This window comes from Thamnophis sirtalis, unplaced genomic scaffold, assembly GCF_051295495.1.
Source record: "Thamnophis sirtalis isolate CommonGarterSnake01/CBP01778 unplaced genomic scaffold, rThaSir2_p1.2 scaffold_1, whole genome shotgun sequence".
Lineage (NCBI taxonomy): Eukaryota > Metazoa > Chordata > Lepidosauria > Squamata > Natricidae > Thamnophis > Thamnophis sirtalis.
The window spans coordinates 143497976-143524095 of NW_028261381.1; the positions used below are offsets into that span (position 1 = coordinate 143497976).

The 26120-nt window shown below is 41.0% G+C and overlaps 1 protein-coding gene across 1 annotated transcript in view; it reads left to right on the forward strand.

The window, feature by feature from the left end:
• The window catches only part of TECPR2 (tectonin beta-propeller repeat containing 2), a 48772-nt gene extending 40225 nt beyond the window's left edge, over positions 1–8547 (forward strand). Inside the window, exons 18-20 of the mRNA XM_014073532.2 lie at positions 4537–4678; positions 5418–5567; positions 6434–8547. Of these exons, the coding sequence (XP_013929007.2) occupies positions 4537–4678; positions 5418–5567; positions 6434–6591 (450 nt within the window). The 3' untranslated portion in view covers positions 6592–8547. The remainder of the gene's footprint in view (positions 1–4536; positions 4679–5417; positions 5568–6433) is intronic.
• The last annotated feature ends 17573 nt before the right edge of the window (positions 8548–26120 follow it).

Here is a 26120-nt window from a genome sequence, read left to right on the forward strand (position 1 = left end):
TTACAACATGCTTTGGTGCTTCTCTTCCATTAACTCATATTAATTCAAATATCTCAACTCGAATATTTACCATATCAACATCATTATACCTCCAGTTTTAATTACCTATGGTTATTTAAACATCCCTCATCCTTAGCTATGCATTACATAATTAATCCATAACACATGCTGACATTTCATTTACTTATTTGTAAAATCCTCTATTATCATCAAATCATCATATCCTATTTTAGCTGGACATCCATAGTATTTAATTATATCATATATCATAACATTTTCCCAGTATTGATTAACATTTGATTGTATGTATTTTATTTAGTTTTTTAATAGTGATAATTATTGTAGTTAATACTCTTTATGTATAATCTTCCAATTGTTAGTTATCATATCAACTCCACATTATATACATTACTATCAATATCAATTATTATTCAACTATATCTGTTACAAGACAAAGCAATTAGATTTAACTAGTTTTCAATTGTATTCTTCAATCTATCAGCCAGTTCCAAATTGTATATAATACTATCCATATCAATCATTATTCAGCTATATCTATTACACATTAAAGTCATCTATCAGCCAGTGTCTCTCCAATAGCAAGATCTTCTCCAGCCAATTGCCACGCGTTGGATAAATTTACCAAATGTTTTCATAATTAAATCCAGACAAAGATATTTTGGCACCTTTGGACTCTGAATGCCATTGATGAAATAATGATGTTGTCCTGGGCTTGTAAAATTTTCCAAATTAACTTTAATTCTCAAGGGTGGATTTTCCATTCCTTCTGCACTCTGTCTCTTTAAATGAGTCTTCTTTATAGCTTCCCCCCTCCTTTCTTCCTCTGAGATAGACCAGACACCATTTCTCACATTTTCCATTTGTATTTCAGGAGCATTTAAACATTCAACGATCTCAGTTTTTACTTCATATTTTAAAATCAGATGATCCAGTTTTCTTTCGAGCCTTTGATAAGAGTCAAATAGTCCTCTGCATGCGGAAAAAAGAATCTGAAATGAAATCTTAGAGGTATTTTGGGACGCCATGATGTGTCGTATTTAAAAATTGCAAGCTCTTTTTTTTTTTTCCATGGACTTCTTGGTCTCTTACAGGCTGTGCAATCTTATCTAATCGTAAACAAAGTCAAGTAGTAAAGTAATAAAAGTGTCGAATCGTGACGGGCTAATTAGTAGAAAATAAATTTTACGATCCACTTAGGGAGATTCAGAGGGGGGAGGATGTCGAGGAGTTTCTTGAAGCATTTAAGAAGTAAAGTAACCACCAGCCATAAATCCATTAAAAAAAGCCAATTCGCCGCTAAATTTTTTATAAAGTGAAACTTTACTACCGTTAGCAACTGGTTTTTCTCTTAGTCTTTTTATCTTCTACTTAATTGTCTACTTACTATATTTCTGTATGTCACTAATCCTCCCTATTAATTTTTTTTATTGGTAGAACAATTTGATTTGCTCTTTTCTGTCCAAATTTTATGATCTCCAAAATGGGAGAGATTGTGTTAATTTTCTCCTGGGATATATTGAAATGCAATTTTATATCCCTCTTTTCTTCTCATTCCTTTTGGAAGATCATTTTGGAACCTTTTCCCTCACATCATTGGATGTTTCAAGACACCGCTAGATATCTCTTATGAAATGATAAGTTTTGTCTCTTCCTCAGGACTGTTTGTTTCAGAAACCAGGGAAGGTTTTGTGTCACCATCTTAAAATTCTGAAGTGATTAAAAATAATCCTGATGTGTGGTAATAAAACCAACCAATTAAACCACTAAAAATTTAAAACAATGCAAAATTTTGAAAGCTACAGCCATAAAACAGGATCAAAAAAATTGAAATGTGCTAACTAATACTGTAGTATAAGTTCTGCCAAAAGTTAGTAATAGACCTTTAATTGTACTAAAAGCTAACTAACTTTGTGCTAGCCATAACTAAACAAAGAAACAATTCCATCATTGGTCTGCTTATATGAAGAATGGCTCTGGTTGCCACATAGCAATTGGTCGATAAATGCAAGAATTATGCTGTACAAAGAATCGTACATTTTCTACATTTCCTACATTTTGACCATTAGTAGCTCAGATTCTTTTAGAGAGCTTAAGCTTGCAATAAATTTTTATACTCCTGATTTCCCTGGTTTGACACCAGGTACACCAAAATCTCTCTCTTCCTCTCCCTCTCCCCTCCCCCCGACATACAAACACCTTAATGTTAAGGTTCAGTGTCTTCAATATTAATATTCATAACATAATAGAATACTTTATGTATAGATTTTTAGGCAAATATGTCCTTGGTTCAGCAAGGGCATGATTAAATGAACATGTTAAGGGGAGGTAAACAATTTGTAGCTGTTTATACACATCAGTTGCAACCCTCTCCCAGCTTCTCAGTAGCAGAATGGTTAATTTTAGTGGGATGCATCTGAGTGGCAGATCTCCCCCAGTAATCCAAAACTGTACCTCTAAAATCTGACTATTTTATTACTAAATATTGGTAGCAATGATTTTAGCTGTTTAAGTATGGGAATGTAAGAAATCTTCCCAGGGGGTTACAGTTCCCATTCTTGCTCCTCAAAACTGGTCCAAAATCACCACATTCCGATGATCCCATATGCAGAGGAATGCATTGCAGCCTCCATTCAGAAAATTGCTGACATCTGTTTTGGGTGTGTTTAAAGGATGAAATAATAATGTTATTTCTTTCCACTGGAGGAGAAAATTGGAATAGACAGGCACAAATAGAGAACAAGTAGAGAAGAAGGAGACTATATTCTTGGCAGTCTTCAATTGGATGCCTTTTAAACAGTTGAACTTCTGCTCATGTGGCTTTCATCCATATTCTCAGTTATAAAAGAGAGATTAAGTTGTTTTGTGATTAAAAGAAAGGATTAAATAGGCTGTCTACTTTTCTCCCCCTTTAAAGCTCCATTGCATTAAAAAGTAGGGATTAGCTATTTGGAAACATAATTTAAGTGATAATGTAGAATTAATCAGAACTTGAATTTAAAAGTAACTAGAATAGCAGGTACCACTTAAATCATTCTCCTTTTTAATGTTAGTCTCTTTGTTATCATATACAATAAATAAATAAATAAGATTTAAGGTAGCTTTATGGTTTGCAGCAAATGAAAAACACTGAGTGATGATGGTGAGTGATGAAGGATACGGGAAATCCAGACTTGAATTTGGACTATCAGATCAAGCTATACATTTTATCTCTGCTAGAATATAATTAGAGAGCCAATTTGGTATAGTGATTAAACGTGCCAGGCTACAAACTGGGGGAATATGAGTTCTAGTCATGCCTTGGCTATAAAGCTAGCTGGGGACAGTCACTTTGTCTTTCATCCCTGGGGGGAAAAAGCAAAAAATGGTGTTGGGATTATCTGCAGACTCTTGAGTCTCATTTGAATAGAGTTCATGTGTGCCCTTTTCAGGTTTGCTGTGCAAAATAGTAATGCAGAAACAAAAAGACAACGGAGACTAATCTAGTAGAACACTGCATAACATTGAAGGCATCATAAATATAATTTCATGAATTAAATGCATAGAACCTTCTAGAACAACTTTCCTACCTAGTTGGTTTTTAGATAAAACGAACATGCTTATAAAAATTGTGTTCCATCAATGCTGGACTATACCAGGAAGGTCTCTATGAGTCTAAAAAGGTGATTTATACAACAGTATGCATCAAATAATTTGTAAAAGTTACAAAATAGCATCTTAAAAATAGGGACCAGCAGATTTCATAGATTCTGGTTAAAAAAAACCCAATTTAATCAGCTTCACATAAATGGCAGTACTAAAACCTCAGAAAAGGAATTCTAAATTTGGAAAGATTTTGAAGACTGAAGGCACTACTTAAAATTCAAGCAATATCTTTAGAAATATATGTAAAAACATTGGATTGGCAAAATAGAGCAATAGGAGGTCTATATGACTAGATTTAATAATATATTAAAGAACAGAGCTAACTTTATATTAACATTTTATGGATATATTCTTAATTTCTAGAAATGTTATTCACTTAAACATTCTCATGTATTTATTTATTTCACTAACTATGAAATATATTTAATTGCTATATTTTGGATTGTATTTTATGTCTGTTGTTCTCATAAATGTATGTACATATAAAAAAACCTTTGGATTGAGTTAGAAAAGCACCTTAAGTAATATAACTAGCACAAAATTTGTGATTGATGTTTTGAACTCTTGATTTCCCTAAACATAGTTTCATTTTGTACCAGTTAAAATTTTCTAATAATTTTCTCCTCTTTTGCCATCTCTGCATGCTTATTGGTGAAGGGTGAAATTGAACTTACTGAAATTGCATTGATATTCAATTCATGATGAATATGTAGACATATCGCTACTTATTTCAGTGACCTTGAGATTTTCTTTTTCTAGAATTGAATAATTTGATCAATTGTTTATCCATTTATTTTCCCCCCTCACTTCAGTTAGCTTGCCAATTCCCAAAATAGGATCTGTAACATCAAATGATATGTTTTGCTTTTGTAGGCAGCCGGAGTCCACTTGATCAGGGTGTACTCAAGTCCTAATGATCAGAGTCTGTGGGCCATTGACAACAAATGCAATGTCCATGTGCGCACTGGGATTACAGAGGAGATGCCGGTAGGCACAGATTGGGACCAGGTTCCAGGTAAGGTTACTTAACAACTATATGCTTTGGTTGTAACTTGAGTACAGGTAGTCCTCAACTTACAATCACAATTGAGCCCAACATTTCTGTTATTAAGTGAGACATTTGTTAAGTGAGTTTTATCCCATTTTACAAAGTTTCTGGCACAGTTGTTAAGTGAATCCATGCAGCTGATAAGTTAATAACCTGGTTGTTAAGTGAATCTGGCTTCCCCATTGACTTTGTTTTTCAGAAGGTTGCAAAAGGTGATCACTTGACAGTGGGACACAGCAACAGTCATAAATTTCAACCAGTTGCCAAGCATCTGAATTTTGATCACATGATCATGGGGATGCTACAAAGGTGGTAACTGTGAAAAACAGTCATAAACTACGTTTTTCAATGCCATTGTAACTTTGAATAGTCACTAAATGAACTATTATAAGTCAAAGACTGCCTATATTACCTATGCTTGGACCCATCTTAATTAATTAAATCTTTGTAACACATTTTGATTATGCAACAAAACCTCTTCCAACATCCAAAATTGTGATGCCCAGTAGATTAAAAAGGAATAAACGGACTCAGATATTTCATGGAGTGTACATATAGTTCTTAGCTGTGAAGATAAAAGAATGTATGAAGCTACCTTTTTTGTTCTTATGCTTTGTTTTAATTTATTCTAATTATATGTTTCTTCTGAATACAGTATGCATAGTATCCATCTCAAAGTTTGTACCCCAAATATCTTGGCTTTCAGGGCTTCAGGCAAATGAGTTAGTAATAAGCATGAAGACTGTATGGGCACGTTGTCCAAATGGAGATATAGCACGCCGATATGGCATCACAGATAAAAATCCTGCAGGCGATTACTGGAAGAAGATTCCAGGAAATGTTTCTTGTTTGGCAGGTGAGTATCTCCCACCCTCTCTCCATTAACATGTTGTTTGTGGGATTATAGCAAGAATTCTGTTTATTTAGGATCAGAAAGCTGAAATACATTAGCTGTTCTAATCAGTTGGTTCTTAATTTCACACAACTCCTTTCTACATCTAGATTTTAAGTCCCCCAAACAGCCTTAAAGAGATCTTACTTAATTGTTTTGATTTCCATTTGGAATAACAAACTGCCATTGGCTTAATTTCTTACTGTAGAACACATGAACCATTCACTACCAAAACAAATCATGCAAACAGGTATCAGTACACAGGCAAAGTGATATCAAACAAATTCTGCCCTAACAACTACTTTCAACTGAATCGTTGAACTTTTTCCTGTTTCCTGTTTATTTTTTAATTTAGACGAAGTTGGAAAGAAAATGAGATACAGTTTCTTTCTCCAAACTTAGTTGACAAGTTTAATTTATTATTATTGCTTGGTTGCACACTCAGCCGGATTTTTAGACTGAATTTGGCATTATTATCCACCTTTCCAGTCCTTCCCAAGGATCTGGAATAGGCAAATGTTGTTGCTTACTGGTATTACAGGTAACATCACAAAATGTAAGCTGTTCCAAGTACAGCAGCTGCCTTTTGTAATTGATTGGTGGGGATTTTGTCAGTGCCAATAGTGTCCAAGTAACACTCCATTGTTATTGCTAGGACATTAAATCAACAAGAGAAGTTAATGCTGACCACAAATTCATTGATTTCAATGGCCATATTCTTAAGTATAATTCAGCCTTACATTTTTCTGGTTGGAGGTAAACTAAATTTCTTGAGTCATTGGTTCTTCTATGTTGTAAACTAAAACGAATTTGCTGTTATTGTTTCCCAGTTACACCTCTGGATGAACTATGGGCAATTGGTTCTTCAGGAAATCTCATTCACCGCCTCACAAAGACATTCCAGCATTCTCATAACATGCAGAAACACAGTGATGCTTCTATATCATTTCACTCTGATGATTTTGAGGATGAGTGGGAAGTGATATAAAACGAATAACAGTAAATAAGTAAGAACACATCCTTGGGAATCCTGTCACTTGAGAAATGCCAAGCTTTTGAAGCCACAAACATTTTATAACATTACCTTTTTGAGATATAGGAGACTAATTTATATAGTAGTCCTCAAATTGTTTAGTGAAATGTCTTGTTCAGTATAACTCAGGTGAGCCAGGCAATGCAGCTTAAAGAAATTGTGAACTTGTCTTTATTCTATAAATTGTACTTTGACCATAATGTATCAATTTAACCTCATTAACAGCAAAATGAATTTGCTGTAGCATGCAAGCTAATGTCTGTACTATATAGGAAGAATTTCTGTTATATTACATATTTCTCAGCTGCTGAAAAATACTATTTAGTTTTTATCTTGAACATTAATCTCTTAGGGAAAAATGGGTATGTCTTTAATAGAAAGGAATAAAATACTCTAATTTTTTTCAGTGGAAGGAGCTGCACAGTTTAGTGCTCAGATTAAGGTTTCATTATCAGAGCTCTACTGATTTTTTTTTTGCTCTGATTAACTGGGCTAAAAGCATTCGTTCCCCTTATTCTTCCCTAACTTTGAGTCTCTTGTGACTTGAGATTATAACTGTCCAAATTCCCAGCCATGTGTAACATTTTGATTGAGAAGTGTGGACATTTTGGTTGTCAGGAATCTTGGAGTGCTTCTGGTTAGGGGAGATTGCCTTACATGTTTTTTCAAACAATTTAGGCTATTGTTCCACTAATGCCTATGAGAGCTAAACACGATATTATAAGCCATTTCAATAAAATGAGGGTGGCTCTGTGGGTGAGATTCAGTACCACATTTAGCCTGACAGAATTAAGCCTGTGTTCAGAGTAGATTCTGTATTTCCTTTAGCATAATTTATAATCAAAATCTAAATTTAGTTCTAAAGAAGCTTATCACAAAAGGTTGTGGTACTCATCAGGATTTGCCTTTATAATAGGAAATTTTAGCTACATTAGCTAAATCTTGCAATGTCTTATATTTAAAATGTTTACAGCAGAAATGCTTCAATATATATAATTTACTGATCACTGCAGCTTATGTGTCATAATTATCGAATTTCTTAACAACACTGTAAAACAAAGCATAATCCCAATAGTTTTCATTTAGTACTTTTTAATATAGATGTATATTTATTTGAGACCTGAATATTTGAAGCAACTATTATTGAATCTGCAAATGAGCTAACTGAAGTGATATTGGATGGGTGGAGATAATAAGATTTTTTCTCTCTCTCTAAAACTGCCTGATACAACCCCGTTATCAGTGGATTTTCCGCATAAGAACTGATTTTGGCACCATAGACATACTTACTAGCAGCAGCACTTGTATGATCAATGCTATGTTTTGGTTGATTCTTTTATTTTGGAGTGACCAAGTGGCTACATTTGTTTTATTCTGAGATCTCATCTATTTGAGTCAGCCTCTGAGGGTTTTTGTTACTAACTAGCTGTCCATCTATCCCAAGTCCAAGTGGCATGTTACTTTGGAAGTCCTTTGACAACTGGGATTCCAGTATCAGCACTTCTCCGAAGTCCAGAAATTTTGAGCAAGTGGAATGGCCCCATGATGCACTTCTGGCAAAATATTCTTATTCTAATAATGAAAAAAAAATTGACACACTTGCATTTGTGTGTACCCAAAAATATGTATGAATATTTGCACGTATATAAACACAATAACACTTTTAAAAATGCGCCCCTCTTTCATTAATTACTTAATTTGCAAGTTTGTTTAAACAGTGCATAGTAGTGTGATTGGCTTGATTCATATATATGAATTGGTGTTGACAGCTCTTCTAAGCCCAATGAGTTCTTTTGTATCTTCTAACAGTCTGAAATGTTTACCATTATAGTTTCATTTCCATAGACTTGTGGTTTTTTTCCTCCATGAGCTTTCAGATAAGTGCAATAAACTAGATTTTTTTCTTAAAAAGTGTTTTTGTTTTGATATTTAATTTTGGTATATTTATTTATGAAATATATAGGCTGCCTTAATCTATTATGTCTCTGAGTAGAACTATCCTAAGTTGGTTTTATGGAGGTATATAATAAAGATTTTGATAAAATTAATGAAACTTCCAAGAAAACCCTACAGTTTCTTTTTCTAGGTCCCAAAGATCCAGGTTTTGAGCTAATAATAGTATTAGGTTGGAAACAGTGTGTGAAGGCTTATTTCTCATATTTTGAGAAATTATTTATTTCATCAAATGCTCAGTTCTCCTGTGTGCTGCTCCGGGAATCCAATCATGGGTTAACTTAGCCTTCTAGCCTTGAGACTGAGTATGCAAATTTCAAAGTTACGCCTCCTCTGACTGGACTTCCGTTTCCTTTTCAGTTCTATTACTCAGTCCAAAGCCTACGAGACTTATTTTCAACGCTCTCTTGATTAATTGCTAATTTTTCAAGGTTAATGATGAATTTACTTGATTTTCACTGTGGATTTCTTGCTGGATTGGAGGTAAAGCGGCAGATTGCTGCCAGCCGATTCCTCCCTCGCCATTTCCCTTAAAGGGATATCGGATCGCTACTGCTGGAGTGGGGCGTTCTCCGCCTGCCCTCCCTTAACTTCAGCGCGCAAGGAAGCTGAGTCTCCCAGCGCTGCCCTCCACGCCGGATAGCACCCGCCCGCGAGCGCGGTCAGATCCGAGGCTGTGGCTTGTCGGAGCGGGTCTCCCCCCCCCTCCCCGCCTCCCTCCTTTGTGCCCTCGCTGGAGCGGCTGCCGGAGGATTACATGAATCGGCTGTTTGGGAATTTCCCCTGCGGTTTCTTTGAATTTCGCGCCTTTGATGCCGGTGACCTTATTTGGAAACGCTTTTCACGCATGCGCAGTAACGCCTGGGATGAGAAGGCAGATTTTGCCCGCGCGCTTGAGTTTGCGCACTGCTTCCGCCCCTCCCTTTTCCCTCACTCGAGTTTGCTGACTCAGGGAGGAGGTCGCTTCTCTTGGTCTCTGCTTCCACGTGGCGTTCTTGGCGAGTGCTTTCAATTGCATTCCTTTGTTTCGCTGATTGAGCTCTTTCAAATTCATATCATGGCTGATCAATCGGTATTGCAAGGTACTGTCCGGCCAGTTTCTGAGCCCCGCTCCCCTGGCGAGGGAGGGGCCAGCCCTGGGCCTAGTAGGGCCGCGACCAGGGCCTCTACTAGCAGGCCTCGAGCCTCATCTACTGTTCGGGATAAGTCGCACAAGCGCAAAGACAAGGCCAAGGTTCCCCCCAAGGCATCTGGGGCTCCCATTTCTTCCCCTCCGGTTCTGATTCAGCAACCTGTGTCTCCGGTGAGGGTCGTTGAGCAGGGTTGGTCTCCTGATATTCAGCTTCCCCAGGGCCCTATTCCTGAGGTAGGGGCTTTCGGGCCTCGATCCCCCCAATTATTTCGGAGGCTAGTGGGGCTTCTCTTCGTTCACCTCCACGCGCTGGGCCCTCTGCCACGTTCACCCCCACAGCTGCAGGCCTCAGGCCTCTGGAGGGCCAGGATTTGGGCCTTTCTGCTGAATTTTACAGCATGATCTCAGAGGCTATTTCCAGAGGGGTGGATGCGGAATTAGCGCGTAGATCCCAGGTCTCCAGGCCTACTCTGGCCTACTCAGGCCTGGCTCCCCAAGTAGTACAAGGGGATTCTTCCATTCTGCAAACTGATCCTCCTTCCCCTTTACACTCTGTGTTTAGCGCACAATCTCCCTTAGTGGAGGAAGGTGAAATCCAGGATAGGGAACTCTCTGGTGACGAGGGCCTTCCTGTGGACCAGCCTCCGCCCCCTGGGCTTTTCAGGCACACTCTTTTCAAATCCCTGCTATATAAGGCCAAGACTACCACCCACATGGGGGAGGCAATTTCTGCAGAAAGTGCTGCTGTGGGCCTGGATGCCACCGAGCGGCTCTTTGCTGAGCAGGTGGCTCTGCAAGATTTTATTCCATCTCCCAAGCTTTTTCTTGATTTAATCCAAAAGCAGTGGGATGAGCCGACCGCAGTTAAGCCCCCTGGGTCTGGTGATAGGAAGCTTTTCACATCTTCTCCAGAGTTGGAGGCCCTCCTGCAGTTTCCCACAGTGGATGCTCCCATCGCTGCTCTTGCTTCACCGGCGTTAATTCCTTCTGAAATTTCGGAAGGATTGAAGGCTGAGGACCGCAAGGCCGAATCGGTCATTCGCAAAACTCATCAGGCAGCAGCGTGGGCCTTGCGCTCAGCCACTGCAGCTTCCTTCTTTAATAGGACTTCTTTAGTTTGGCTGAGACAACTACAGGAAAGGCTGGATCCGGAGGAACTGCGCCTCCATCAGGATGTCACCAAGCTGATAGCGGCCCTAGAGTTTTCTGCTGATGCCACCCTTAGCGCGGCAAAATTTGCATCCCGAGCCGTGGTTTCCAATGTGGCTTCTCGCCGTTTGCTCTGGCTCCGCCACTGGCAAGCTGATATCAAATCTAAGTGGCGTCTAGCATCCACGCCCTTTAAGGGCGGGGCCTTGTTTGGTTCAGTGCTGGATCCCATTCTCATTGAGACTCGGGACAGACGTAGGGTGCTTCCCTCCACAAGTGCCCGTGTGACCAGAAGACCACAGCCTTATGGTAGACGGCAGCCCTTTCGGTCTGGGGACTCGGGGTTTACCTCTGCCCCCTATGTCCCCAACTATACCAGGGGGTTCTCCCAGGCACAGGACCGTGGCCAGGACCGAGCCGGGGCCAGAGACAGGGGGCGCCAGCAGAGTCAGGCGCAGAGTAGACGGTCATTTCGAGGAGCGGGCAACCGATCCTTTCGCAGATACCGCTGACTCGCAGGAGGTAGGGCCCATAGGAGGACGTCTCTTGGCCTTCGCCCACCGATGGGCGGAGCTCACGTCAGACGCCTGGGCCCTTCAAGTAGTGAGTTTGGGTCTCACGCTAGAATTTCTATCCATCCCCCCGAGAAGGTTCATCAGGTGCCCTGTGCCCAGGTGCCCGTCAAAGCGGCGCCTTATGGACACCGAGATATCTCATCTTCTCACCATCAGGGCCATAGAGCAAGTTCCCAAAGGGCAGGGAGGCCTAGGGTTTTATTCCATCTTGTTCCTAGTACCAAAGAACTCCGGGGGATGGAGGGCAATCCTAGATTTGAAACAGCTCAATCAGTATATCAAATACCAAAAATTCAAAATGCACTCTCTAAAGAGCATATTGGCTTCCATCCGCCAAGGCGACATGATGACTTCCATAGACATCAAAGAAGCGTACCTCCATGTGCCCATTCATCCGGCACATCGGAAGTTCCTGCGGTTTCACTTCAACGGCTGTCATTATCAATACCGGGCCTTGCCATTCGGCCTTTCCTCGGCCCCGCGCACGTTCACCAAACTTCTGGCAGTATTGGCAGCCTCCCTTCGTTCAATTCCAATACGCATCAATTGTTATTTGGACGTGTTGGTGCTGTCGTCCTCTCGAGATCAGGCCCTCCGAGACCTACAGGTCACGATGGACGCATTGCGGAACCATGGATTTGTCCTCAATCTGCCCAAGAGCCACCTGCGCCCAACCACGTCCCTCCTTCATCTGGGAACCACCATCAACTCGATGTCGTGCGAGGTTTTCCTGTCCCCGGAAAGGAGGCAGAGCATATACCACCTGGCGCATCATGCGCTATCCCATCGGCGAGTACCGCTGCTGTCGCTGTCCAAACTGCTAGGGAAGATGATCTCCTGCATCAGCGTGGTGCCCTGGGCCAGGTTCCATGCGCGTCCTCTCCAGTGGTTCCTGCTGCCCTTCCAAAGAGCGCATACCAGTCATTCCCACATCAAGGTGCAGCTCCCGGGCAAGGCCAGGCGGTCCCTGCATTGGTGGATGTCGTCCAGGCTCCTCAGGGGATGTCCATTCAAGGAGCCGGACCGCGTTCAAGTTACAACGGACGCCAGCTTATTCGGATGGGGGGCCCATGCCCTGGACAAGGTGGCCCAAGGTCGATGGTCGGATCAGGAGCTGGCGAACAGCATAAACTGGCTGGAGTTGCGGGCCATCCGTCTGGCTCTCCTGGAGTTTCGGGACATTGTATCTCATCACCATGTGTTAATCTTGACCGACAATGTGGCCTCCAAGGCTCACATCAACCGCCAAGGGGGAACGCAGTCCAGAGCTCTGATGCTGGAAGCGGAAAGGTTGTTCCATTGGGCGGAGCCCAGACTCTCATCGATTCGGGCGGAGCACATCTCGGGCGAAGCCAACACTCAGGCGGACTGGCTGAGCAGAGCGACTGTGGATCAGGGGGAGTGGCAGCTCCACCCCATTCTCTTCCAGGAACTCTCTCGCCGCTTCGGCCTGCCCGAGGTGGATCTGTTCGCTCACCCGCACAACGCACAACTTCCCCGGTTTTACTCCCGATACCAGACTCCGGGGGCGGAGGGAGTAGATGCTCTACGCAGCCGTTGGCCAGCCGGCCTTCTCTATGCCTTTCCTCCTCTCCCGATCCTTCCGTCGGTCATTCAGAAGATCCTGACAGAACAGGCGGAAGTGCTGCTGGTCGCTCCAATGTGGCCCAGACGTCCCTGGTACGCAGACCTCGTCCATCTGTCCGTTTCGCGTCCTTGGAGGATTCCGGACGACAAGATTCAGCTCCACCAAGGGGCTCTCTGGCACCCTGGCCCTCAGCTGTTGCAGTTAGCCGTGTGGCACGTGAGCGGGAGATGCTAGCGGCCCTCCACTATTCAGACGAAGTCATTTCTACAATTCAAGCGGCCCGTCGCCCATCGACTACCCGTATTTACGAGGCTACCTGGCAGGCCTTCTGCCGCTGGTGCCGACGCACCGGGGTCGATCCCATCAAGGCCTCGGTGCCCCAGGTTCTGGATTTCTTGCAGTCCGGCCTCAACAAGGGGTTGGCACCAAACACGCTTCGCCGTCAGGTCACAGCCTTGTCGACGGTGGTCGGGGGTGGCCAAGGCCGCTCCTTATCCCAGCACTCGCGAGTTCGAACCTTCCTTAAGGGTGCTTCCAACTTACGACCGCCGACGGTACATCGTTATCCCACGTGGGATTTGACCTTGGTTCTCAGGGCCCTTACAGCTGCCCCCTTTGAGCCTCTACATTCCATCAGCCTCCGCTTGTTGACACTCAAGACGGCCTTCCTGGTGGCCATAACATCGGCCAGGAGGGTGTCGGAGCTAGCAGCCCTTTCTGTTCGTTCGGATCTTTGCATCTTCCACCCGAACAAGGTAGTGCTTCGTTTGGATCCGACCTTTCTTCCAAAGATAAACTCGTTGTTTCACAGAACTCAAGAGCTTGTCCTGCCGGACTTTTGTCCTCACCCGTCTCATCCGCGGGAACGTCAGTGGCACCATCTGGATGTTCGCAGAGCTCTTCGTCGCTATGTGAAGCGCACAGCGTCGTTCCGAAGATCGGAGGCTCTGTTCGTCTCCTTCCAGCCATCTTCAATGGGACAGAAGGTGTCCTCCCACACCATCGGCCGATGGTTGAAAGCTTGCATTGCGTTGGCGTATGACACCCACTCCAGACCGGTTCCAAGGCGAATCACTCCTCATTCCACCAGGAGTGCGGCCACCACAGCGGCCTGGGCGACGCAAGCGTCTGTGGAAGAGATTTGCAGGGCGGCCACTTGGGCATCCCCCTCGCCTTTTATTCGCCACTACAAGATTGATGTCTTCGCCTCGGCTGAGGCGTCCTTTGGGCGGAGAGTGTTGCAAAGGGTCCTTCCGTCTGCGGAGGAGCCTGACCAGCCTAGCTCCCGCCCTGGGAGTTCATTGCTTTGATATATCCCATGATTGGATTCCCGGAGCAGCACACAGGAGAATGACCGTTGTCTTACCTGAACGGTCCTTCTATGGGTGCTGCGAAGGGAATCCAAACCCGCCCGCAGCTTCGGCTGGTCAGGGCTCCGTTTGATTGTGACTCTCTGACTTGTTACTGACTGGACTTGACTCTGTAGTGCCGGATGACTTGCGGCTGGTTTGAGGATTGACATAATGCTCCTTCGGTGGACTTCGTAAAGAACTGAAAAGGAAACGGAAGTCCAGTCAGAGGAGGCGTAACTTTGAAATTTGCATACTCAGTCTCAAGGCTAGAAGGCTAAGTTAACCCATGATTGGATTCCCTTCGCAGCACCCATAGAAGGACCGTTCAGGTAAGACAACGGTCATTCTACTTGGTTTATTCCAGATGATCACCTTTGTATTTGTATATTTATGCAACTATATGTATGATTTTTAGGTTCAGACTGGTCTTTACATTGTCGTAAAGCACCCAGAGTCATTTGTTTCAGGCAGTTAACAAAATAAATGTTCAGCTCTCATAAGGAGCTAAATTGACTCAGGTATTCAATCAAAGAGATAACAAGAATGTCTGGGTTTGAAAAGTCTTTGAAAACATGCTAATGGACTTATGGAAATGAATCATGCCTTGATCAAAATCTCTACCAAATTCAGAAAAAAAGATTACTGGTTATCGGGATGATAGATACTACAAAATTATTGCCATTTCAATTATTAACTCATGTCATACCTTTGTTCAGGAATTCAAGATAGCATACACAATTTTCCCCACAAAAACAACTCACTGAGGTAAATTGGGCTGAGAGTGACTGAGCCAAAGTCAGCATATGAAATTTCATGGCAGATGGTGGATTTAAATTTGTGTTTCTCTGGTATGTTCTGTACGTTAATTACTATACCATATTTTAGCCTCCAGCAATATAGGATCACACATATAGAAATGCAGAAAATAAAACATCATTGTTAACTCTTTGGAAGAACAGCCAACTGACAAAATTTACCTCAAGAACAAAGTGTGCAATTCTCCAAAAGGTTGCTGAGAAGGTATGGGCAATAGCAAATAAATTGAGGCTACTCTTGCATTGAACAGTTCATTAGAAACACAGAATTCAAAGAAAAGAACCTAATGATTCCAACCATGAACTAAATTAGTGAGAGTATCATAGTTTGGGGATACTTTGCAACTTTAGGATCAGGAACAGTGGATTCTGAATTGTACCAGCGAATGTTACAGGAGAATGCAGAATATCTGTGAACTGTTAAAGCAGTATGGGTCGTGACACGGTACACTGTTTACAGTAATGTTGATCTTTTTATTAACAAAACATAGAGGGGTTTGACAACATTGTAGGTTGTAACATTTCACAGTTACATACAGTTCTAAAAGATTCAAAACCATACCACTGAAGAGGAATCTTAAATCCTAAAATGTTGGACTGTTAACTTAGATCAGCTAAGCACAAGACTGGCCAGAACCCCGTATAAAGTAAGTTTTATAGTTATAAGCAATATAAAATTTTACACAGCTGATTTGAAATATTACACAAAACATGGTAGATGGAAGCAGAATCTGATGCTGTTGTACATAAAAGTTTAAGTGCAATTTTAGATTTTTCAACATCCTCCCACATTTCAACACAATAATCTCCATGAATGTAGGAAATTCATATCCGAGAAAAAAGTGTATGCTCTTTAGTGTAAATATTCTTTAAAAAAATGGGTACAAATTTAGCATTATGATTCTCTTTACAATCTAAAACAAATAAAGCTAATTCTTTACTATTTAAATAGTATTCTATTTGTACAACAATTGCCAAAAACAAAAATATCTCGAGAAATTGCCACAATGGGGAAACTGACTGATTTATACAATAGGGACAATAGTTGACCTCATATATCTCCTCAATTCAGCTTATGTATGATTCTACCTATATTACCTTGCAAAGTAATTTGGCCTTCCGATATATTGCCAATTCAATTACAGTACCTCATCAAGAATAATTGCCCTTTTAAGTGAACTTCAAATAAGATTCTTTTTCAGTGTGAAAATTTACTGGTGCATATCATTTGAAATTGCTTTGGCTATAGAATATTCTACTACAGAAAAAATATCTTCACCAAGTTTTATTAATGTTGGAAGATATAGCCACTGATATTTTAATATTAGTTCATGAAACCCTCAGAAAAAAAGTGCAATGGACTAATGGATTAAATGGCAAGATCTTTCCATGGTCTGAAAAAGGAGTGATAAAATGTTCCACTTTTTTTTTTTTTACTGAAGATCAAATAGAACATAATCTATTTTTCTCTTGATGCATATGGAAATGAGAAAAAAACGGTTGCCTTCGTAAGCCTATGTACTCTTATCTAACAGACACCCTTACTATATGCACTTGGGCTTACTATCAAATAGACATGCGTCAGACTGTTCAGTGAGATTTCTCTGATCAGGAAACAGTCCTAATTGCTAGTGTCGCATTTACCATGATTAAAGAAGAATAGAAAGAAGATGGACAAACACATCGCACTGATGCAAGGCGTCACGGCTATGCTATGAAGTGCGGAGGGTGTCAGGCCTGGAAGCCATAGTTTGCATTGTGCCTTCAGACCTGCCACATTTATTGCTGTAGGAAACTGGGAATGGGATTATATGGAGTGGGATAGATATAGTCAAAATAACATTCCTTTTTCAGAGATTCAAAGACATCTTGCCCTGTGCCTGAAGTGGCGTGACTGGGAGACATCTCCAATTGGGACGGTGCCTGGTTGGGCCATGTGATGGACATGTGGGTGCTGGGCAAGGACTTGAACTTTCACTTGGGTGGGGAAAACCTGGAAGCTTTCAGATTTGGGTTTTCCCAGATGGGCCAATATGACATCTCTAATAAAGTGGAACTTTGAGGAAACTCAAGTCTTCTTTCGTTAGAGGTGTTACTTGGAACCCTGACATTAACCCGAACCTGTAAGTTTCCAGGTTTTCCCCACCCAAATGAAAGTTCAAGAACCCTGACATGCAGTTTTCAATTTCTCTCACTTGGATCTGGCAATTTCACCCGTGCTTTCTACAAACAACATTCCTGATGAGATCCCACTTGAATACTGTGTTGAAGTGCCTTTCTTCCATTGTAATAAGAGTTTTCTTTGAAAGAAAATGGAAGCAAGACTTCTTAGTCATCACTTACACTTTTTGATTGCTTCCTGACAATTAGTACTCTTTCTTTCAAATGCCAGCTCAGATTGGTCCTTTGGAGCTTATTGAGACAAAAAGGGAATCACCCACCAAAGAGAAAAAGTAGAGCCTCCCCTTTCTTTCTCTCATATAGCAACATGGCATGAGATTTTGTAGGTATCTGGGCAACTGTTTCTAATGCTTTGGTGCCAAAGTGGGAGGCAAGGAAAGACTTTTTTGACTGCTGAACAAAAGGCCACCAATTACATACTTCTCACAGCTGTTGCTCTATTGCCTCCTACCCAGCAGAAATCTGCAGAATTCAAAATAAGGCTGTGGTGCCACTAACAAGAATGCCACCCTTGCATCTAGAATCCCTGCCAGAAAAAAATCTCTATTGATGCACCCTAAATAGCTTAAGGTGAACCTGGTTATTAAAGCACAAATTGCAAAATTAAATACCTGTTAAATGCTGGCATAACTTCTGACTCATAAAGAAAAACCTGAAAGCTACATTTTTTCCAAGGGCTGACTATTTCTACAGCCTGTTTTCAATACTGTGATTCAGCCTTGCAATGTATTGAGGTTCAGGATGAGGATCAACAAAAGCTATTGCATGTAACCAGAGAGGTGTTTTGTTTTTTTTAAAGAAAAGTGATTCTGTTGAAATTCTCAATTTTTGACCTACCAGGTACTTCTCAAAAAAGAAGCGTAGATCCAGTGGAAGCATGAAGAGCTTTATTACTGGGTTGCTTCCCCTAAATTCCCTAATCCCTCATTATTATCCCTTCCTGTATCTTAGCTTTCAATTTAAAAAGCAACACCAAATTCCAACAAAAGTTCACATGAGAGGATACAGTGTTGAATGGTGGCAGGAAAACAACTGCAAGGATTAATCAACTTGATATTGATTTGACAAGGAATCTAAAAAAGCTCATGGATTCTTAGGGGTCTTTGCTGAATGAATTTTTTATGTGTATTATTTTGTTTGCATCAGTGGTGGGATTCAAAATTTTTTACTACCAGTTCTGTGGTCATGGCATGGCTTGGTGAGCATGGCTTGGTGGGCGTGACAGGGGAAGGATACTGTAAAATCTTTCCATTTCCACCCCACTCCAGGGCAAGGATCCTGTAAAAGCCCCATTCCCTCCCCATCCCACTAGTCTGCTTTCCAGCTCTGTTCTCCTGTGCAGGGCAACAGAAGAAGACCCAGCCGATCAGGTGGGACTCGAGAGACAGATGGGGGCGGAGCCAGCTAGAGGTGGTATTTGCCGGTTCTCTGAACTACTCAAAATTTCCACTACCGGACTCAGTTGATCAAATATAGGTTGTAGACAGCACACAAACTTTTTTGCCTGATCTACAATTGTGAGTTTTGCCATAAGGCATAGGTTGTTAGAAACACAGTGTTGCAATTCTTCAAGTGAATTATGAAAAATTGGCAATGGTATCGGAATCCTTGTTTAAAAGAGGCAACAACCAGTTGTTTTTATTTTTCATTTGTGAAAGGGAGGCAGCTTAGCATAGTCAGGAATAGACTTGTGTGAAAGCCATATGAATAATGTTGGTACTGAAAAGCCACTTGCTACCAACAATATCAAAACTGATGAACACAGCGAGGAAGAATTATGAAAACTGATATATATCCCCCTCATCCCCCCCCCCTTCTCCAGCCTAAATGCATTCAGTACCTCCAACTGTTCTTCATCAATTTTTCCTTCCAGGTTCCTTATCATCTTGGTTGCTCTCCTCCATAATGGTATATTCAGATTCTGGTAGTGGAAATTTTGAGTAGTTCGGAGAACCAGTACATACCACCTCTGACAGGTCCCACCCATATTTATTCTCTGCCTCCCAAGTCCCAGCTGATTGGGAAGAAATGGGGATTTTGCCGTATCCATCTCCCAGAGTGTGGAGGGAATGGAGATTTTACAGTATCCTTCTCCTGCCACCCCCACCAAGCCACATCCACAGAACGGGTAGTAAAAATTTTTGAATCCCATCAATGGTCCAGTTGGTCTGTTTCTCCTAAATTGGTAACCAAATTAGATGTAATGTTCTATGTGTGGCCTGACCAATGAAGAATGTAAAGTAGATATCTCTCTATCTCTCCCTCTCCCTCTCTCCATCCATCCATCCATCCATCCATCAATCCATCTATCACTCTCCCCAATCTGTGTGTCATTTAAAAAATTGATAATCCTATTATTTAACCCCCACATTCAAGTATTTAGAAATATATAAAACAGTGCAGGGCCTAGAATTGCCCCTTGCAGTATATCCCTCATCACTTCTTTCAGACTGTTGTAGAGCCACTGATGTACATTTATTTATTGGGTACAATTGTTTAGCAAACTTTATATCCATTTAACAGTAGCACACCTGTGATCAATTAACCTTTCAAAAATTGAGATCAAGTTGATTAACTATGACTTCTGCCAAATACATGCTCCCCAAAAAATTGCTTAATGATATGTTTCAGAGTTTTCCTTCCACTATCAATAGCAAGGTCTGTGACTAGTTAAGTCCTCTTTTTTTCCTTCCTTATTACCAGAATAATATTTCCCCTTCTCCAGTCTTCTGGCACTAGACTTGTCTCAAATTTCACTGAAGGGGGCAATTTGTATCCCCAAACTGTCTGGCATTGAAAGTGTGGCCAATCACAACAGAATTGGAGCAGAAATCAAAATGATGAATTTCTAGTCCTCCATAATGTTTCTTACCATTACAAATGATCCTCCCTCCCTCCCTCTACTTCCTTCCTTTCCTCCCTTCCTCCCTTCCTCCCTTCCTTCCTATACTTTGAAACAATGCATAGGAATGCAGCCATCCATCATTTTTATTTGTAAGGACATCTGTACCACCAGTGCACAGTCTAAAGGTTTTTAAAGAAATAAAAATAATGGAGGAGAGGATGTTTTGTTCTGCATTTTGCTAGTTTTCTATTTTATTTTTTTAACTGAAAGAATCTTTAAAAATCAGAAAGGAGCCTAATGCCAAAGAAGCTGTCAAAACCTTTGTGACAACAAGGCACTGGGTTACCCATCTGCAATAAAGGCTAAAGCAGATAGGAAGTCGGTAGGTCCCTTTGTTTAAAGTCTTTGTTTGCTACAAATATGAGCTCAAGTTCCTTTTCTCTTCCCTAATACAATGTCCTTCATACATTTAAAATGTTTCAAAGTTGGCAATGCTGCCTAAAGATACCGAGAGTTGACATTTAATATATCTAGGGACTATTAAATTGGGATAAGCTGATTTAATATAAGAAAATTAATTATTTTCTGTTTATTGCCTTCAAGTCTGTATGTTGCATGGACCTGGATTTAAAAAGAGAAAAAAGTCAAGCTTTCTACAAATTTTGCATTCTTAAGAGTTATAATTCTTATTGGTTGCTCAGAAATCAAATAGAAGGCAACGTAGCAAACTCTGCACCTGATGAAGAACCGTCTGCTGAAATCCTCCATGCAATTTGGCCACGATTGCCGGATGATGAATGAAAAATACTATGTTCTCCTTGCAACTCTTTTCCTAATATCTTAATATCTCATCTTTATCTTGATGGTTCTGTATAAAACTGTACTTTTTTTCTGCTTGAAGCCTCAAAGGAAAAATGTCCATTTATATCTACTATTACTGCTCGATGGAATCCAGTCTGTTCTCCTTTAGTCTGGCTGATCATAACAATCCCAAGCTGTTTTGTAAATCATGGCAGCACATTTGCAGTAGCCATTCATTGGCTTTTGAAATGTTCCACTGCCGAACATTGCAGAAATGCCTTCACAGTGATGACGTTTGCAATGACATGTCCTGATTTTGATGAAAGACCTTTCCTGGGCATGTTTTCAAGTCTTAGGAAACAAAAGAGTTCCTTGTGTGGTAACACAAAAAACCTCCTAAACAGTAGCCTTCTTGTTCAATACCATACTTTTTATTTTTGTTTTTTACAAATAATGGTTTATCCAAATATATTAACAAAAATTTTGAAAATTGGTTCGGTCTCTGATGCAGCGATGATTTAAATCACCTATGGTACAACAGTAATTTGTTGAGCTTGAAACTGGGTAATGGAAGGATGTTGAATGTTCAGAGGAAAAGTGGGAAACTCATTGTTTGGAGAAATGGCAAGGATGGAAGGCAAGCATTTTGTTGCAGATTACACTTATTTTCAAGTGGCTTGACGTATTTCATATGTTTGCAGCCACTTTTCAAAGGTACTTTCTAGGGATGGGCTTCAAAAATTTTCAGCAATGGGTTCTCTGCCCAGTTGCTGGGTGTGGCCTAGTCGGCCTCCTGCACCAAGGTGGGAGGGGGGGCGTTTTCACCTTTCCCAATCTCCGGAGGCTTTCCTCGAGCCTCTGGGAGGGCAAAAACTGCCTCCCCCATGCTCCAGAGGCTCTCTGGAGGCTGGAAATGGGCCCGTTTCCAGCCTTCTGGAACGTCCAGGAGACCTGTTTTTCCTCCTCCCTGAGCCTCTTCACGGGCCCTGCATCTTACCTCGCATCCAAAACAGGCCGCATAGACACTCCTGGGAGGGGAGAGAGGGGCAAGGCAGAGTGGGCTTGGCCAGCCAGGGCTGGTATTTGGAGGTTTTCCGAGCCAGCCATAACATTAGCTACGGATTCTCCTGAACCTGGGCGAACCCATAGCAGCCCACCCCTGGTACTTTCTGTGCAACTCCTTCGAGAAGGGCAGATAGGTTTCTCATTTGTCTCCTTTTCATTTAGACAATGCCAATACTAAATTGGCATAAAAATGAAGAGAGTTATATAAGCTGCCCCCAAAAGGTGCCCCCTTTGAGACAAGTATTCAGTTACAGAGAATACAGAGTGGAAGCTGTGAGGAAAGATATACTGTAAGTTACCAAAAGAGATCATTATACTTAAATGCTGGTGACAGCAATCAAGAGTTGTTTTAGCAGAGAGCTGTTGGATATTTTGGCATATGTGGTGGTTACGGTAGAGAATAATGGGAGAAGGACAAGTAGTGTAAACCTGTTCTGAACTCCTAAATAAAAGGAGGATGTAAATAAAATAAATAAAACTCCAAATAAAGTAATCTACCTTCAGAGTCCCCAACTCCTGGATGAATTGGTTCCAAGAATAACAGGTCCTGTAAGCCATTGGATGAATTTCTCAAAGAAATGCAGAGGTAGGTTTATAGGCACAGTGGCAGTTTCACTTAACAAGAGATATCTGTAGTTATCACTGGATCAGGTCAAGTCTTAATCTACCATTTTATTTCTCACACTGGACATCATAGTATGTCCTTTTCTAAGAGGCATTTTCAGGATCTCAACTCTTTAAAAAAAAATCTCTTTCCAGTTGGTCAAATCTCATGCTCAAAAGTTTGATTATTACTTGGTTTTTATTTAGTTTTAACATTCATGCCAAATGAGATTACAATTTGGGTATCATTATATCAGGCTGAAATCTGGTTGCCCAGCTGTTATGGTGGTTATGTTGGACAAATGCTGTCTCTTATTATAACTTCTCAAGGGTGTGATGGCCCTTCAGCACAGGCAGGAAAATAAGACTTTTTGTCAAACTTCTGGTGAACCACTACTCCATATTCAAGAGAGACCTGTTTTTGAAAATCACGGAAGGAAAATTAAGAACCTGAGCATTCAGGAAATGTACTCATTCATCCTTCCAGTCCATGGAAGAAGACTGGGAAAAGGTAAGACTACCATAATCCAATGATCATGATGGAAAATATCTGATTTTGATTATCCTTGTCTGATGTATCAAGATAATTAATCGCTAGAATAAGGACTGCACTTTACAAGGAAAGGTGTGTTTGGCCAAAACATGTAAAGATTGATTAGAGAGGTTTAACTTCAATTTATGAGATGTGGAATGTACCGTAAATCCTGAATTAAATCCCTTGTATAAAGACATGTAAGTTGTAGAAAGTTAAACCTTATTGTTAAAATGAACCCTATACAAACACTCAAGAGTAAAATTAAAAAAAAAAAGACTCATAAAGTTAATGGCCTTCTTTGTACATTTTTACCCAGAGAATGGAAATAAATAAGACCAAGTTTGAGTTCTTAATCTAGATTCTAGAAGGACCAACATGATTTAATATGAAACAGGACTGGTAGGATGTTTTCTACGACTGAAATATAGCAATTGAAGGATAGCATTTATTTAAAGAAAAGAGAAGAGACACAGAGAATGCATTGCATTGCAAGTTAAGAGCATCCTTTCTCACTCACTGCAAGTTAAGAGCACCTTTTCTTGCACCCTTATTCAAGTGAATAAATCTGAAATGCTGTAAGCGTTAACTATCTGGAAAGTTGAGACTATATACTAATGTGAAACTTGACACAGGGAATATCTATCAAACTTACAGATATAGGTGGGATGGCTAACACCCTAGAATAAATAAATAAAATTCAACATGATTTTGATAGGTTATTGCAATTACAGTTAGAAGATATGTTAATATGTTAATACTACAAAATATATAATTTAAGACACAAGGTCAGAATTCTTCGCTTCCAAAAACCAATTGTGCAAGTGTAGAATGGGAATATCTGGCTGTCAGCATTCCAAGTATCATAAAGAATTAAATCAGAGTCCAAGGCAAAATGTTCCTTAAAGTTCCAATTTAATAAGTCAGATATCTTGGCACATCTGTGAATCCCAATTCTGGAAGTTACCTAGGATTCCCACCCAGTTGAAAGTTCATGATCTTGTCCCCACACCCACAAATCCATCACATGGTCCAATCTTCTTCTTCCATGCTGGCATCTCCACCCAACTGGTTCCGGTCAGGTGCAGAGGTGCGGAGACAAACGATGACTTTGGCTTCTAGAAAAGAATGACAACACATTCCACAATTCTACTACTTTCTATTCCCCCCCCCCCCGCAACTACTACGCTAATGAAACAGCATAATGAAATAAGAGAGAATGTGGCAGGCCAAAGATCCTAAAAAGGATATAACTGCAGGCCTGACACTGGCTTGATGATGGTATTCGAGAAAAGTGTCTTCACTGCCAAGAAGGCAGATGCAATCTTAGGTTGCATCAATAGAAGAATGCTTTTTAACTCATAGGAAATATTTTTTCCACTGTTTGCTTTGGTTGAAAGTCATCTTGAGAATGGTGCTACATTCTGACCACTGCACTTTAAGAGGGAATCAGAAATGAAGCAATTCAGAAAAGGGCTACAAAGATGTCCAAAAAATTAGAAATTAAACTCCGAGATGACAGATTGAAGGAGCAGGGTAGGTTTAGCTTTGAGAAAAGTTGATTGAGCTGGGCTAGGATAGGACTTTCCAAATATCTGTAAGGATTTATACAGAAGAATGTCTAACTCTAGACCTATTCTTCAACATTTTGTCACAGTGTCACACATGCACTGCAAAACACTTAAGTGATTTGCAGAATCAGCATATCGCCCCCCAACAATTTGGGTCCTCATTTGACCACCTTGGAAGGCTGGAAGGCTGAGGGGGTCAACCTTGAGCCCCTCAGAATTGAACTCCTGGAGTGAGCAGTGAGATAGCCTGCAGCACTTCATTCTAACCACTGTGCCACCACGGCTCTTAAATCTTAATTTTCCTATCTTAAATGATAGGAAAGCAGATTTCTTCAACTAAATATTGTACGTATGTGCATGTGTGGGATAATTCAAATTATAAAAGAAATGTAACAGTGGAATAAAATACCCAGAAGAGGCGGGGGAATTAGTTATATTGGTTACATTCAGGCAGGTGCTACACAGCCATGTATCGAGGGCAGAGAGAAGAAGCCTGAAAGTGATGGCCTAAATCAGTGGTTCCCAAACTTGGCAACTTTAAGACTTGTGGACTTCAACTCCCAGAATTCTCCAGCCAGCTCTGCTCTGCTGGCTGGAGAATTCTGGGAGTTGAAGTCCACAAGTCTTAAAGTTGCCAAGTTTGGGAACCACTGGCCTAAATGTATCCTTCCAACTCTAGATATCTAACCTAAGCAGGACAACAGATTCTGAACCAGAGCAGGGGTTCTCCTCCAACTCCACCACCCATATTCCATTCTGTATCTTTCCCTTAGAGGTCAGAATTGCATGTCTCCTATTCTCAGTATTGATTCTTTGCACTAATTCCCTAGTTTTTCTCCGGGAACTCAGAGTTATGTGTATCAGCATCTTCTTTCATTTTATCCCTTCCAGTGAGAGTAGGCTAAAATGGTCTAATAAATGGGTAGGAACTTAGGCTTGTGTCTTTGCATCCCATGCCTCATCACAGAGCCACCAGGTTCTGTGCCACTAAAGTAAAGGACGGAAGTAAATCATTTTTTGCATTTTAGCCAACAATTGTGTACAAAGGGGGAGGGACTCGGTCTAATCCTTCCGGACCTGCATTGATTTGTTAGATTAATCTGGGTGATGGCGAGTGCACAATTTGGCCCTCTTTTGCATCTTATTCTCATCCAAAACACTTTTTGTCTTTCTGAACCATTTTGTGAGGAGATATGGAACCAATCTGTAAGAATAACCAGTAGATGTCTACCGTATTCAGTGTTCAGTGGGCTAATGTTTATAGCCCCATGTTCTTAAAAAGGTTCATGAAATGAAGAGTTACTATGTGAACTGTGTGGCTA